At 41.0% G+C, this 17,590-nt stretch overlaps 1 protein-coding gene across 5 annotated transcripts in view; it reads right to left on the reverse strand.

Annotated features, from left to right (window-relative positions):
- The window catches only part of RBM47 (RNA binding motif protein 47), a 78,445-nt gene that overhangs the window by 20,434 nt on the left and 40,421 nt on the right, over positions 1-17,590 (reverse strand). Inside the window, exon 1 of one of the 5 annotated variants that reach the window (XM_018081693.1) lies at positions 11,605-11,815. The exons of 3 other annotated variants lie outside the window; for them this stretch is intronic. Coding sequence is in view for 1 of the 2 variants with exons in the window: in XM_018081689.1 (XP_017937178.1) it covers positions 3,089-3,201 (113 nt within the window). In the remaining variant the exon portion in view is untranslated. Of the gene's footprint in view, positions 1-3,088; positions 3,408-11,604; positions 11,816-17,590 lie in introns of those variants that run through there. One more of the 5 variants, XM_018081689.1, reaches the window with a different exon arrangement.

Genomic DNA, 17,590 nt, shown 5'->3' on the forward strand with positions numbered 1-17,590 from the left:
CTTGGTATGTAACAAGTCTTTCCTATTTTGGATGAGCCATACTTGATGGAAAACTTTTTGTGGTGTTTCTTTACCACAAAGCAATTAACTCTGTTCTCAGCAGAGATGCTGATACGGGTAAGTATGTCCTGCTTGTATTAACTTTTAAAAAGCATTCTACTTAGAAAGGGAGAAGTGTTTCACTCAGGGTGGACTAGGAGTTCACAAGCTTTTGCCATAAGAAAGATAGTAAAAACAATGTTCTGCAACTGAAAAACAAAACCACGACTAGACTCATCTGTTAATTATTACACAAGAAAGATAAGACATTCACCTATTTCACTTCTTGCCCCTTTGAAGAAAAATCTTACATATGAACACAGTGATTTAATTCTATCATTGAAAATGTCTGTGAAAGGCTTTGCTGAACTCTAGAGTAGGGGTATGTGTGCATGCGCTTCTTTGTTGTTATAACACAGAACACTCTATCTGTCTGTCTACATAAACATTACAGTAAGATGTTCCACCCCGCAGTGCAACCAATAGTATCTAAAAAAGTTCACAAACTACAGTTGCCTTTTCAGCTTTCCTGGTCCAACCTTTTCAGCTAACTTTTCCGGAGATCCCAGAGCAAAACATAACACATCTCACCTGTTCATATAAAGTCTACTCGCTTAATCAAATTTATTACAACAAAAATAGCTTTGGACTTTTCAGTTTGCCCTAATCTCATGCACTATTTTTATTACAACATTCTCAATTTTGTGTATACCACGTGAACACTGCAACAATGGGGGGCCCAACCTGCAAATCTGCTTTCAGCAGGAGGCCAGGATTCCAGGGAAAGCTGAAAGTGGCTCAATATGTTCCCTCCCCCTCAGGTCACAGAAATGAAAATCAACATAAAGCAAACCACAGTTGGGATGTGAATGCTGGCTGCTGAAAGTACATTAAACTCAAAGCATTTGCCTTAGTCCGTGGCTGGCGTTTTTGTTCTTTTTTTTTTTTCCCTTTGTGCACTGACATTTGACCCTTTTTATAATATGCACCTTGCACCACTGAAACCCAGTTAGTTATTAATTAAACTCAGGTACCAATGGCTGACTTGTACATATCACGCTTTTAACTGCCTGGTGTTGCCGGTGCATGGAGGAGAGGGGGATGGAAGTCAATCGTCTTTGCTGTGAAATTCTGTCATATCGGCAGAAAGGAGCTGCAAAGTGCAGCAATTTGTACCTGACCTCTGATCTAAGAAGTTTGTGCAGACCTTTGAACGTTGGATTGAAATTGAGAAACCAGGTTTACAAGTACAAGGAAGAGGTTTCCAGCACTCGTTACCTGTGCCCAGGGTTAATATTATAAATAAAAAAAAATGTTTAACCAAGGCAGGAACTTTCTCAGGGGGCACCATTCCTGCACTGGGTTAATTCAAGACAACATAAGTCTACTGAAATTACAGCTCAGTTGGAAATACCTATGGTTTGGAAATGAAATTTCTGTTCGCTCTAGAAAAGGAGTGGGATTTGAGGCAGATATAATTTGAAATTCACCTTTTGTTGACCTTAACTGAGATTATTTTTTTTAATTAAAAGCTGAAGAAAGAAGACAAGGATCATTTGATTCAATATAATTTCTTCAGCAAAGAATGGAGCTGAAATGCAGAATTGAATAGAAATTATTAAAAAGAGTAGCAAAATGGCTACTTCTTTGTTAACTTTATTTATTTTTATATAATGCATTATCTAATCTTGGTTATACAGTATATGAGAAACACATGGAAAAATAATCAAACCAACAATATTACAACAAGCTCTTAATAGACAGTCGTGTGGCCTTGCCTTGACAAGCAAAAAGGACGTTTTGTAGTTCTGTTAGATTAACTGTCTTAATTTAATTAAAAACCTCTCTCACCTCTTTCGTACAATGGCAAGGTCTTTGGTTCAACATCATCAGCTAACCCCAACATACACCACTGTGGACCATGAATGGGGTGTGAAGGCTTTCAGAATCAGCTGTGATAATGTGATTGAAAAAGATGCCCTTTCTGCAATCCAGCATCTCTGTCCATGGAGCACTGCAGGGGATGGCAGTAACAGTTTGCCATGACATCCCTCACATGCTCGGAGCCCTGGCTGTCATCCTTGGCAAGCTTGGATGTGCAAACAGTGAGGGAGCCCTTTACACACAGATTTTGAAGCATGGCTTCAATCCCACCTAGCTCAGAACAGGACACCACTATATACAGCTGCTGCATCTAGTCCATATGCAAACTAACATTTTTGTCATTGATTTTAATTGAGCTTTACTTACAACATCTACATTATTTTTTTCCAAGTTTAAGTTCAAAATTCATTATTGTTATCAGTACTGACCCCAATAAAACAATAAATTAATAAATAAATAAGCGTGAACAGATTAGTGTCACGTGTCCAATGTCATATACAAGTCTTACACATTTCACATGCTGCTTAAGCAGAATATGAATAGAATAATATCAGAAGTTGATATTCTTAAAACACTATCAAATTTTCAGTATGCAGAATGAGTTATATAGATTCATTTGTAACAATAATACTTGCATACATACCCTGCTTGCTTAACCTTCCCAGACACCTTCAATCCACAAGCCCCAAATTTTGTACCAGAAGCTGATAATCCACTTTTAAAGTTTGATTTTTTTATGTCAATCTCTTGAAAAAGCAGAACAAAATACCAGGCAGCACAGACAACGGCAGAGACAGACTGACTGAAAACACAACAGAAAACAGTTGTAATTGGCTACCTTTCAGTCCATTAATTTAAGGTAGTAGAAAAAATATCTTTGAAATATGATTTTGTTTTCTTCTGTCTAAAATATCAGCAGTTTAGTTTTCACTGTTCAGACATTTGCTTTGTTGTTTGTTATGCAAATTCTTTTAGATATTCACATGTCGATCTCTTAGTTCAAGCTTACAAGCAGTTGCTTCCTTCTCAAATAACTCCTTAGGACCCTCTGAAGGAAGGCAAAACCCCAAACCAACACCTTAATGATGATATACTTTTGGTCTCAACTCCCTGATAAATAAAAAACAGATAAAAAGCCCTACAGAGCAAACAAGATTTCCCTTACCTCTCTGGTCCTGCGATGGAAGTGCAACAGGTTAAGAGGACTTGCGCCTTTGCCCGAGCAACCTTTCTTCCTAATGGCAAAAGCCGTGTAACCTGGTTATACAGTTTATGCATCTCTTTATTGGCCAGCGAGCGTTAGCCATTTAAATTCCTTGGGAGTCATTTGTTAAGGGCTCTTAGGCTGAGGCTAAGTGGGTGGGACGGGAGGGAGAGGGGATGTTAGTGCTGCCAGACACAGAGAGCTCTCCAAAGTGGTTTGAAGATTAATAGAAAACCATCTGCAAGGAAGGGATCTTTGAAGGGAGGGCTGGATCCAACCTTCAGGGAAGCACAGGAAAGAGAAACCGTAACATTTTTGCAGGTAGGAGGAATTTGAAGAAAAAGATTTCATTCAAACTTCAAAACTTGGAAAAAAGGGAGTGAAACATGTACAAACAACTCCTTCCTAGCACAAGGCGTTGTGCAAATAGTTTGGGTTACTCACAACAGATAAGATAAGAAAAGGGCATATTTTGCTTGATGGCATGAGGCTTTTTCAGTGAAAATTCTTTTTTCTTTATACATGTCTGGCAAAATTATTTTAGGCTATACTGAATCAATTTATCTTTGGTTGTAAGAAAAACAAGGGGTCTGCAGCTCCTGGACTGAGAGGTAGATTTACTGATCACGTCAGCAGTGGGACGGTAGGAATAACTCAGCCTGTGCTGTGTACCCGACATGCACTGTTTCAGCAGTAAACACGGAACTCCAACGTGTTTGCTTGAAAGAAAAAAAGCACCCAGTGCAGAAGTAAAAGCACAAGGGTGGTAAAACATGATTCATGGCAGCAGAAATGGTCTGTACATAACAACGGAGCATTAGGCCCCGGGAGCACTTAGGCAAAGCAAACAACACACCTTCTCAAGCAGCCAAGAGGAGGAACCACTCCGAAACACTCTTTGGATGATGGATTTGCCTGGTTGGCAAATAGTGTGCACAGCCAGCCGGCGGGAGAAGAGGGAGCAGGGCATGCCTTGGAAGATGGCTAATTTCAGGGAAAGGACACTGCCTAAAGGAGGTGAAAAGTAAACAACATATTGCAGAAGCAAAACAATCACAGCTTTCAGTCCTTTTCCAGTTGTTTTTACTGGTATTGCCATTCCTATCTCCGCACACCCCCCCATATAGTAAAGCTTAGTCCAAATCTCCATCCAAGCAGCACACAGGCTCAGGGCAACAACCTCAGGGTAACCCCATGTGCAAGAAGAAGTGTATTAACCTCTTCATGGCAAACCATAAACTGGAGTAGATTCTGCAGAGGAAGCACTGGTAGTTTGTATCAGATGGTTCTTCATAATAATTTATTCTTATCCTCTGAGTGTTTTGGTCTGGGCATGTAAAACATAAGAGACATCCTCATACTGCTAAGTCAGAGGTTCATCGATAGGGAAGAGGGGTAGGGGAGTCAGCGGGTGTACAGATAAGAGTTCTAAAACTAGAAGGCTCCAAGATAGAGAGAGAAATGTGGAAGATGGCAAAGACTGGCAAAAGAAGTATCTTTGTGGCAGTTTCTGGGAGCGAACAGGAAGGAGAGCTGTTCTACTTACACTGCAAACCAATAGGTGATTGCTGTTCTGGTTTTTTATACTTGTTTATCCACTGTACTGTGGCTGTGGTGTGTTAGGCACTGTACAAACACACCTGCAGCCTGGATCCAAGTCCCAGAGTGCCTGCAGACCAGGCACTGAAAGACTGAAGTCTTTCAGCTTTAGAATTCATCTCTGCAAATGTTAGCTACAAAAGCCACAGAGAAGCAGGTACTCCCTAAGGGCAGGGAAGCTGCAGCATGGAAATTTAAGAAGTTTACCCAAGACAATCGAAGGAATCAGTCTCAAAACTGGGGATAAAATCTAGGAGATTCTGCCACAATCCAATCCATGTCTCAATCCCACTGATCTCTATAGGGAAGTAAGTATAAAAAATTTAGCAGGTATGAATTTACAAAATTTCACCAGATTAATTGATTTTTAAAATCAATATCTTTCTCTTGCTTTGCATTTTTGTGTTTGAAAACAAACCAAACTTTTCACCATAAGCATTATAAAGTGAGCTTGTTTGTGTTGCATGGGGTCTGTGCAGATACCCCAGCTGAAACAGAAGAGAAAAAAAAGAAAAAAAAAGAGAGAAAAAAAAGGAAAGCTATGAGATCCAATCGTCCGTGTACTTAAATATCCACTATTCTGTGTAACTGGAATTAAAAAGCATTGATGCTAGCGAGATGATGGGCTCATTTTTAGAAGGCTCTTCAATATACCATGTCAATTAGGATCACACAAGGAGGCTACTCAAACACTTGGCTTTTATTTCGTACTTTCACTTTTAGCTGCAGCTTGTTGTTAGTGTCCAAGTTATTTCCCCGTTATTGCTTAAAGCAATGAACCTCAGTAGATCAAGGTGCAGGTTATTCTGAGGTGTTAGCATCCCCAGTGGCAGAATTTAAAAATATATTAATTTGTCCTTTTATAAGGAACTTAAGAAAGTTGGGCAGAATGAAAGAGAAAGAGAACAGTCCAGACCATGCCCATGTTTCCTATAAACCTTCCATTTCTTTTCATTTGTTCTTGTGGTGGGATTGTAGGTAAAAGGTTTTTCCTAAATAATTATTCTCCTGAATACAGTAATAGAAAAAGCTGGATATTTCAAGAAAAAAAGTGAGATTCACTGGAATATGCTAATGCCTGTCAATGGGAACCTTCTCCCTGATGCAGAAAAGACTTCCAAGGAGTTGGTGTGCTTCCCATCATCTGTCTCTTTTCTACAAGCAGACACATGAAGTGCCTTTCCTGATGTGGGGTGCTGGGGTCCTCCATGTGATGACATGCATTGGATCTGCTTTCTGAGATTTTTAGAAAGATCAAACCCAAATGCTTTGAGAGATCCAGAGGCTGACCACTCATCATTTTATTGGGGTGATGTCATTATCTGGGTGAGAGTATTTCTTATGATCATGGTAGTAAATAGGTTTCAGGAGATATTTCATGATGGCAGTTTAGCATCATGTAACAGTGCAGACACGAGCAAGTGAAAGGAGAAGGGAGAGTAAGGAGCAAGCAGTGGATTGGCCTTTATGTTTGTATTTGGTCTTCAAAAACTACTGAGACACTGCAGTGTAATGAGAAGGGAATGTGCCAAGTAAAATATTTCACTGAAAGGACACATGAATTTAAGAGTGACCAGCAAGGTGTCTAATCTCAATCTCAGAAAGTCTGTATGGTTTATCAGTATATTTACACATAAACCCATTCTTAGCCACAACACAGCCACAAAAACTAGGATCTCATCATGTAACAGACAGCATTTTCTCCCCTTTCTTTCATTTCCTTCTCTTTTTAACAAAACCACTTTGTATTTGGTGGAACAGGTTCCCACACATTTATAGAACCATTTTATTGCCTATTTGAAGTTTTAAAGAGACAACATCACTTTATTTAAATGAACAACACGTTATTTTACACCTGTTCTTACACAATGTGGGTTGATACAGAAGAATTTATCATTTCCTGACTTTCCTAAGCCACTGAAGACCAAAATCTGAGGAGATCCTTTAGAGAACAGAGCCAGTAACAGGTACCACAATAACTCGGGTTTTTTTGGGTGGATAGTATACAACAAACATACATCTAATTGTATGTCTCAAATCAGCTTTACTATATTGTCTCTAGATATTTTCAGAGGTATTTAGGCACCCAGGTAAACACCCGGAGACAACAGCTTTACAAGTTCTCTCACACCGAAGGCCTTTCTATGCATAACCTATGTCAATGCTTTGACCTTTATCTTGCCACGTCACAGAAGGTTCCCAGCAAATGCCCTTTCAAAGATGGACTCCTTGTCTGCTCTGCCAGCCAGCCAAATACCCCATCCCACTACGGACATGACAAAGTCACAGCCCTGAAGGTGGAGTCTCAACAGGGGGAAATTTGTTCAAGGACACCTTGGGCTTTCTTTTTTTGTTTTTTAATCCTAGGTTTCTCTGGTTCATGGGCAGTGAGAGTTACCCTAATAACCTTTTCAGTCATTAGGAATTTTTTTTTTTATATTTAGCAAGCACTTTATTGCCATTCTGCAAGGAAATTCAGCACAGAGGATCACCCTGAAGAGTAGGCTCAGTTTCCCCATGTGCAATGTTCTGCTTTTATTTAAACCTGAAAGCAGGTTTTAGGTTCCAAAATCTAAGAAAGCAGATACTGAATAAACCAATGGAGTGGAACAGATTTTAATTAGCACATAAGAAAATAAGGAAATCAGTAAATCCCAAAGTTTTTTTATATAACCCTAGCCATTACATTTCTGTGGCATGTTTACTTTCCATTGTAATAAATACAGGGAGGGTTCTGGATAGACATATCTAAAAGGGAGGTTAATATGATAATTGCCTTTCAGTCCTAGGGTAAATAAAACACTCTAAGAAAAAGGTTTTGCCCTCACTAGCCTGATGCGGCTGCTCAAGACCACTGTTTCACACCACAGTCTCACAAACATGTTAAACTGGTGTTGCCTATGTAGAGTCTCACTCCATTCTTCCTACAGCCACTCTGCATCCTCTGCATGTACTGCCACAAGTGTTTGTGTGGCTGCACCATGCACCCACACCACCTGAGCACCTGTGCTGGCAGAGGGGAAAAAGAGGGTGGGACCTGTCCTTCTGCCAGCATTTCTGGCTTAAAGCTTTTGTTGGGTCACAACATTGAGCAAATTCATGGGAAAACAGGGGAAAGGTTTCTTTTGAAACCTGCTGAATCTAGTTTCACAGCACAGCTCCTGCAATGGAGAAGACGAGATTCCACAGTGGGGTCGATGAGAGCCTTTCTGTAACACCAAGGAGCTTATTGAACCATTCAGAGACACAAGAGGGTAGAATAGCAAACTGCTACTCTTTATAAGTTTGTATGTAGCTGGTGAATTTTAGTTCTGTAGGTATTGAAAGGGTGAAGGTCCTGGAGGACTCTTATATTATATTTTATTACATGTTCATAACTTCCATTTCTCAGAAAACTAATTTATTGTCAGGATTAGAAAAAGCAGCTTTTGGTGATGTCAATGGAGTCTGAACCGCCAGGCACAGCAAAGGCACCATTATCAGAGAAGTCTGTGTTAAGCAGACTAAGCTTTATAACAGCCCTATGCTTGTCAGAACACCTGTGATGGGACTTCATACAGAAAAAAGCTGCTGTGACTGAGTCACCCATTGGTGGCGGGAGCTGCCATGAGTCAGGACTGGGGTCACACCTCTTGGCTCATGGCCATGTGTTGGCACAGCGGACTTTGTCCCTGTGACCCGGCAGGGATTCGCCCAATGTTGTCACATGCTCTTGCCTTACCTAACCTCAGCCCAGCACTCTGGCTCCTCCTCTACCAGTGTCTCCATCCTGTCTGCTCCTCTCCACTGCTGACCTTTGCTATGGGCAGGCAGGACTGGGGCTGCAAACCTGCCTTCAGCTGAGCTTTCTTCTCAGCAGCCAACCAGAAAACATCTGCTGGCATGCTGCTCCCAAGCCACTGTGTCCCAGCCCGGTTTGGGGTGACTTAAGTTATGTTGCTAGTCTAAGATGTGCTCCTGCAGTGTGGGAAACAGGATGGATTTGCCTGTTATTCCACCAAACATATTATCTAAAACACAGACAAGCTATAGAGCTATGCCTATACCAAGTCACTTGCACGGTGTAGAAACAGAAATGTAACATAAGTGACTATTGACAGGAACTTTGCAAACCCTGTGGTAAAACCACTCACCCTAACCAAACATGCTTAAATGGTGAAAGGGCATTTTCACCTCTGCGGCTGCACCTGGGCTGGGGCCCAGTACTGGTGTGGGGCTCTTGGGCATCATCTCCCTGAATGCCAGAGCTGCCCAGGTCACCCTGTGGGGTAAAGCCAGCCTAATTAAACTTGAAAGTGTTCAAGGGATGTGTTAATGGGTAGCTCTCAGTAATCACAGGAAGGTGATTTTTACAGGACTACACTTCTGCTATATAACACTTCTTTCTCAAAGAAAGATCTCAGAGCGCTGTTGACATAACTTACCTGGATAGATATTTGACAAGACAAAACAGGCAAGGTGTCTGTGATTTCAAGGACCACATACAATAGCCAAAATATCTGGGAATGAGAAGAATGGTCTGAATGGCTATAATTATTAAATCCATTAGTTAAATTGGTCTTTCCCTTCCTCAGTAAAGAAAATGACTTAAGGCATTGACATTACTTAAGCAGGAGATGTGTCTCGTTCAGGATGCACCTAAGCCCCACACTTCCGATCTCCAAGGGAAGGTTTGTATTTTCAAGAGGACATTTCCAAACTGGCAACAATCAAATCCTTAAGTTCACATTTACAAGCTGCATGAAAAGGTCCTGAGAGAGGGAGATACTTGAACTTTGGCTAAAGGAGGGGCTGGAGACATAAAATGAGCTCTTCTGAGTGCAGTATGTGCACTCTCAGCTCTGCCTTATTCATCTCTCAGATTTCTTATTATCTGCAGGGTGGATGCATGTAGACCCTGGAACTGCCTGAGGTAGGGACTGTAGTGGGTAAGGCCACCATGTTTTGGTGGGGAAGGAGAAGACTTCATCTAAAAAGTTGTCTGCTGTGCTGCCTCTGGGTTCAGGGAAGACATCCTAGCATGTTTTATTTTTAGCAGAGATGTCACCCATGGGAACTACTGTCCTCAAATGTTGGGCAGAAATAATGCTCACTATGCACCTGAGATATGAGCTGTCTGCAAGGAGACATCTGCAACTGAATAGGAAATTGCAGCTTGTCAGTGGGTTAAATGAGTGACAAATGACCATAATCCTGCAGAGATACTCTCTTTTTTTTGGAAAAAAACAACCAACCAACAAAGCAACCAACCAAAACTAACAAAAACCCCCCCAAAAACCCAAATGAACCAAAACAAAATTAAATAAAAAAAAACAGACAAACAACTAAAAATCTTCTCAAAACTTTAAAAGGTCAGTGACTTTGCCCTTCTTAAAAACAAGCAAGGTAAACTCTTAAAGGAAGTACATTTAATTGGTGGGAATACATACAGGTTACATTTTAAAGGTAAGAATGTTACCAAATATAGAGAAAGAGATGCTCCATGCAGTCTCCATGCAAGCTAAGATGGTTGAAAGCTGACCTTTCTAGTGCTGTGTGCTTTCTTCAGAGCACCACTGGAGGTAAGCAGAGACTTATGTTTAAAGACTTTGCCCTTCCTATTACATTGCTGGAGAGTATTCCAAAAGAAAAATGAAGACATTTTTTGCAGTTTGTATCAGTCTTACTCCACTTGTTTCACCAGTACATGATCTAGCACAGAATCTCTGAATATGAAGATGTAATATACTGTTGTCTAGTACATAGATTAATGTGGCAACAACCAGGTTGTCACCTCTCCTTCACCTGTCCAAATACTTAGACTTCCACATCACTCGTGAGGTCTGAATTTTCTATCTGTAGAAGGAACTATTTGCTCTGTTTGTGTTTAGGAGTGTATGTAAAGAGGTGGTTGAAATTTTTTTGGTGTATAAGTTTATCTGAATGAAGCCAATACATTCATGGTGCCACATCATCATGCTTGACATGCACAATGTTACATCAGGGATTTAGTTTGACTTCTCATGTGTTTCATGGTATGAAACTGGTGTTACGTACAAGACAGCGCATTCCAGAATATGCAAGTAAAGCCATCAGGTGGTGAGGTTTGCCTTGTTTTAATTTCTGGCCTTTGAAAAATGAAGCAAAACCTTTTTCTGAATATGTGCCACAAGAACAATGAAGAATAGTAAGGTCATATTGAGGTCATACTGAGATTCCTTTTCTTTGGAAATTCTCAATTCTTTTGGGAACAATTATTGTTAAAAGTGAAATATAAGCGGATTAAAATTGCCTTTCACATAATTTCTTAGAGTATATCGATGATGCCAGCAAAATAAAAGTAATTTCTTTATGCTGTCACTAAGCTACATCATTTCAGAGAGGAAAAAATGTAATATTTTGACTTTGTGCATTTACTTCTGAAAAGACCATTTTATAGACTTGAAAAGGTTATTTTTGGTCTGTTATTGATTGCCTTAGAAGATTAAACATAACATTAAAAGAGCAATTGAGTGCAGCGTGAGGGTTGCTGTACATGCCATGTGCACCTCCGCAGCACAGAAGAACGCAAACTGAAGAACAGAACCCTCCAATGATTGCCATTTGTAACAGGGATGCTCAGTTGTGCTCAGAGCACAGTCAGCTTCACAAAAGGAAAAGCTTTGCCATCTAAAGCATAAGATGGTCTGCTGCACTTAGTGACCAAGAAGACAGATTTCTTTGAAACAGGATCTTCCATAACCACCTCCCCTAAGAACACTTTCATTGCGTTTTAGGGATCTACTCCTTCCTAAGAGGCTGAAACAGGTGTCTCACTGACCAGGCTCCCTCTGATCCCTTCTAAATACCACAGGAAATATAACCATGACCATAATACTGTCACGAGGTACGTTACTAACCTACAGGTTGTTCCTCAGCCAGCTGGCAGAAGTAGGCTCGTACCCTGCTAAGCCGTCGTACACCTGGTGCCACTGTCACCGTCGCGTCCCCAGCACCCAGCCGTCCACTGCTTTGAGACCTCAGCCAGGGACTTTGTAGGTCACAGAGAAGCAGCAGGACAGACCTCGTGCTTTCAGCTGCTCTTTTACTGAAACTATCAAGGGAACCTAAATCATTACAACCCTAATGATGGCTGGAGCTGATTAAAGGGCACTTTACAAAAGGTTCCTCCCTGTGACCGTGTTTTGCCAAGAACAACCAGCTCCTCTCCTACCTCAGCTGGCCAAAGGTTAGCACACCGAAGTGAGCAAAGTCCAGCAGTAGCTCCTGGCTAAACGGCTAAAGGCACTCTGGCTTACAGCAGGTGCTCCAGCAGTAAAACTGCTGTGACACTCAAAGCTCACAGATAGAAACTACTGTAAAATTTGGAAGGGGAGGGAGTGCATTTTGGCACAGAAGACAAACAGCATTTGCTGCTGTAACTGAACAAACAGGCAATAAATAGACTCATTGTTTTTGCCCAAGTTAATTTCCCTGTTTGCACATCCTAACACTTATACGTTGTTCCTGGTTTTGCTGAATGTGCGGATCCTGGTTTCCTAAAAATTGTCCCACACCATGCCCCCCTCTCTGGGCCTACAAACTTGTGCCATGTCTGCCAGTCTTCCATCTCCACATTCCCATTTGTGGACCTGTGGGCCAGCTGCAGCCAAGCCACTTGTGGGTGGAGAGAGGTGTCAGAGTTCATGCAGACTTGGGGAAGCCAAGATGGAGAGAGATTACATTTGTATGCAGCTGAGGGAGAGGCAGCCAGAGCCGAGCTTTTCCTCTACCCTGAGAAGCAGTGGCCAGCAGAGCTCTACACTGTGCAGGTGAGGGCACACACGGCCCCCAGTAGTCACACAGCCTGCAGAACAGGGTGCAAAGAGGAGTACGGGAGAAATGCAAAGGTTGGGAGGATGGGAGTTGCTGGGGACATGGGCTAGAGCTGGAATTGCTCTGCATTTCTGTGGCAATATTGTAGAAAAGGAGATTTAATAAGTTGTGTTATTCATGGATTGGCCAGCTATGATATTAAATTCTCCAGTCCTTGTCTGTGAAATTCACACTGAGATAAGTAGGAACTAAGCATGCTCAAGAGCCTTTGAAGACTATATGGGTGCCTAGATGCTGGCCTGGGGAGGTCTGATTTTAAATACTCACGTCTTAAAACAACAACATAAAGAACAACTTCTGCCTTTCAGACAGAAACTTTAATTACTATATTGCCCAAGTCACAGAAACCTTATCTAAAAAAGCAGAGTTACTTTCTAACCCTGAGTAAAAATCAATTTTCCGAGACTATGCTGCACTTTCATTTCATTAAGCACGTAAGATTTTTTAACCTAGACCTAAAATGGTCGTTCTGGCTTTAAAAACACTAACTTTAGGCTTCCTTAAGTATACTACAGATACAAATGCAAAGTTACTGGAATGCCACAGAAGAAATAATGAAAACATCTAAAAGTGTGGCCTAGAGCAGAGAGAGAAAAAAATGGATTTTTACACTTCTGAGACAGGAGGACAGGTATGGAAAATCCTGGGTGCTGTTTTTACTATTCTCAGTTCATTCATAGAAACATTGTCTCCAGAGAGAGCACCTTTCTTTCCTCACCACCTTCTCAAAATGAAGACAATGCACAGAAGGAATATCTTGAAGGAGAAACTGTTTTTCTCTTATCTTTTTCCTTTTTTCAGTTGCTCTTTATAATAGTGCCTTATTTTAAGGCAATAGTAACACAAGAGACATACTCAGAAAGAGCTGACCTTCTAATGAAACAAGGAAGTGACACCTAGGACAGGTAGAAATCTGAAGAGTAGATGATGTCTTTTAACAAGGGAACAATCCCAATAGTTGTCTGCCTGGTGGTTTGGAACCCCCTGACAGCTAATGTACTGTACACTATTGTGCCTTTATTTCAGCAAAGGGAAAACCCACTTTATTTATTATCCCATTATAGGGCTTTGTTTCTGATGTCCTCACACTCAAAAGAAGCAAAAACACCAAAACAATGTACTGTTTAATATCAAACAATACTCTTGTTTCTCATCAGAACAGGAAAGCCAACACTTCCTCAATTGCTCAGCCAGAATGAATATAATTACACAGTTAGACTGGCCTTACCAAATAAAATAAGGAACAGCATGAAAGTAGGGAAAATTTATAATAGGAGCAAGGGGAACCCGTCAGTACCTATTAGGATTTTCTCTAAGTGCTTGTCAAGCTAGGAGCACAATGTATTATAAAACCTGGTGTCAGTTCTCAGCTCAGAAAGGGGAACCAGCAGTTGGAAAGGTGGCTTGGGGAAAAGGAACATGTTGCAGTTCACTGCAGAGTGGCACACAAGCTGCACCTGTTGTAGCTGGGGCACGGGTTGCTGCTGGGGTCTCACAACTCAGGTAGGTTCTCTGCCTTGCTTTGGAACAGTTCTTTTTCTTGGTTTGGCCTATAAATGACATGTTGGACATGAAAGTTTTATTGAAGCTGTGAGTTCTTAAAAGAACACTTTTGGTTCTAATCATGTATGCTCTCTACCAGAACTGTGGGTTTTGTTTTTAAAAAAATCTCAACAAGCTGTAACATAAGCCCATAACCCCTATTTAGCTCTTGTTTATTTAGCAGGAACTGCAGATACTCCTAGAGGGAGGAGATTCCTGGTGAAGTGCTGGACCACTGCCTGTGCTGCACCTCCATCTGACCTGTGAGAGAGCCTGTCCTGTCCATTCCCAGCCGATGAAACCCTCTGCCTGCTTTGATCCCTGGAGCAGCTCAGGGCAGTCCCATGCCCTCTGCACATCAGCACCATGTGATAGCTCAGTTCTCCAGGTCATTCTCTTTCCTGGTCTACTGAGCATCCACACTGTATCAATGCTCACTTTTGGGTCTTCTTTTAGAGAGAATCAACCTATTTTTCCTGAACAAAGTCCAAATATGGCCCCAGGGACAGACAAAATGCATTAGCTAGTGCCAGGTGTGGTTGCCTGGGCTGATGCAAAAAAGTCTTCCGAGAGGATTGCCGCACTCACCGGTGACCCTGTGTGACACACCTTCAGTTTGATGACACCCTCTGCTACACTTCAGGAGCTGCCAGCAAACTAAAAGCATATGGGAAATTATAACTATGCCTTAGGAGGGTCATGACAGGTGCTAGAGAAGACACAGGGCACATGTTATGTGGATGAGCCACCCTGCTCTGGAGGGGTTAGCAGAGCACCCACAGTTTCTGATGTAAATAATAAATTTATATCAATTTAAATTAATAAAATTTCTGCTACCTACTTTTTGTTTTCCCTTAAGCAACACAGCATAGTTAGTAAACATAAGTAAAAATCCTTGGTTACAAAAGTTACTCTAAACCAAAACAATGTCCAGGAGGCAAAATTAATTTTAAAATCTGAGGCACAACCTGCAAATGTTTGGTGTCATACCTCCAAATGACTTTCTGTGATCCTACTGAAATCTGCCAGGAAAAACCTACCCTGGGCTCAGATGAGGTGAAACTTGTTTTCCTTCTGGTTTCTCAGAAGTGGAATAGTTATATGAAATGTAGGCCTACAGCTAAAAGATTATTTAATTTATAAATGTGAAGAAACTTGCATCTAGCATTGAAGTATTTTAAGGGAGGTGTAAACACTATTATACACATCTGCATGCCTGCCCCCCTCTCATGGACAGTTGCAGTACAAGTGGTTAAAAAAACCCCTACACAAACGGAAATGGAATCTTCCCCTAGGAAGAGACAGGCAAGCAGAGAAGACAGAGGCACATCATGGCACAGCCTGCTGTTGAGAGCCTTAAATCACCAAACAATAGGAATAAAATACTGTGCCATGACACCCAGCTTGCACAGAAAGGATCCCACTGCTAGTAGGTGAATGGAAAAATCATATTTCACAAGCAGATTTCAGCAAAGGGGTCATGCTTTGGAGATGAGAGGCTGAGCAAAAGAAATAGGCTATTTCTAAAAGTCAAGCCAAATGCTTGGAGAAAAGCTTTTAAAAGGGAGCCGCCAGCACAGCTGTGTTTATGGGTCTATTCATGCAGTGAGTAGCTGGCTCATAGATTTTGAGTGCAAGTAATGATTTAACATCATGACCCAAGCAAGAAACTGGAACACTCCAGAAACGATTTTGGCAAGGGTGTACTTCATGAGTCAGAGTGTCCTGTTACCTGATGGCGTGTTTTTGCATGGTGGGAGCTATTTTAATTGCTGTATAATAATCTGAGAAGCTGTGAAAGGTTGAATGCTTCCCCCTTCAGTATCTGCCCAGTCAACACCCAACGTGTTTTTGCATTGTGTCCTCCTTAGCAAGGCAAAATTGCTGTCTCTCCATTGGACCTATGTGGTCATACACCTGGGTATGGAGCCACCATGCACATGCCCACCAGACAGCTGGGACTGTGAGCTGGTCTGCAGCTCTCCTGCCCTTTGCTCTGTATTTTCCTTGCTTTTAGGACTGGGGAAGGGATCTCGTCTTCCAGATATTTGTGTCTGTCTTTTTCATGTGAGCAGTCAGAGGAATAAATGAGAAATAAAGCATGTTTGTGAATCAGAAATAAATCCTGTTTGAAAGCTGACTTGAACAGATGATCCAGTTTGGTACATTTGTTCTAGTGATGGTTTTCTTAAAAAACCTCACCTCCTAGCCTCTTTACTCAATCCCGCATTAATTAAAAAAAAAAACAAACAACAAAAAAACTTGACCTTATCCATCTCTTACTGATAGAGCTGACAGAAGACTTATACACACTATAAATCAAGTATATGACTACAAACTAATATTCCAAAATATTTTTATAAGCAAAAGGACAATCTATTGCATATAAGAATACCATCAATGTAATATGTTAATTCGAGGTCTCAAAAAGCTGCCCTCACAGTTAAAATATTTCACATTTATAAAGTTGCTTAATTAAAAAAGTAGCATGTTTTTTGCTTTCCTGATCAGATGAAAGTTAGATCTAGAATGATCAAAAGCCAGTTGCTGAGCTATGTGCAATGGGTTTTCTGTCAGGATTTGCTATCTTCTCTAATACCAAAACTCCACTTGCAGATATTGGAGTATTGAGTATTAATGCCCTTCCAGAGGCCAGGTGATCAGATGCATTAAAGAGGAGGGAGGAGCAGTGGGAGGTTGCACTCATTGATTTGCCTGAACATTTGTTTGTTAGATCCTTGTGGATGCCGCCCTTACACAAACTCACACATCTTGCATGCTAACAGTCTGAAGGACACAAACTAGAGACATTTTCAGTTCTTGCTGTCTTGACACAGAAACTAATCTATAAGCTAGAATTTTAAAATTTTAAAATTACTCGGACTTCACTGACAGAAGCATAACACTAACTTTGAGTAATTTACATAATTACAACTCTGGAAAAGATGAGTTTAAATAAAACTCTCTGGAACTAGATTGGACAAGCAGAAAAACAAAAGAGAAGACACAGATCCTATCTCCCATAGCTTGGCATGTTAGCACAACTCTATTCCCAAAATACTGTCAAAATTTGACTTCTTCAAAACAATTCTTTTTCCTGCATTTTTTTTCTTAACATACCTCTCCAGTATATTCAACAACAAAACCATCAAGCCTCAAAGTTCAGCACCATTATAAGATTAAGTACCTGTTAATAACTTGCCAAGTAGAGCAATCGTGGACTCTGGACACAAAGTCTATTGAGGTTGCTGGAAAGTCCTACATATCCAGGGCTAACGAAGATCTGCACCATGAAGTGCTGTTATGGGGTGCTAGCACAGAGTCCCTTTCCTTCCTCAAGTAGGAGTTTAGAAGGATGCTCACCTCCGTAAGGAAAGAAATGGAAGAATTTATGAAAGCATGAGTTTACCAGGTTTGATAATGTCCATTAGAAATTCTAAGATTTGACTAACAATGATCGTTATATAT

The sequence above is a fragment of the Manacus vitellinus genome, unplaced genomic scaffold, assembly GCF_001715985.3.
Source record: "Manacus vitellinus isolate BGI_N305 unplaced genomic scaffold, ASM171598v3 scaffold_0_pilon, whole genome shotgun sequence".
NCBI lineage: Eukaryota > Metazoa > Chordata > Aves > Passeriformes > Pipridae > Manacus > Manacus vitellinus.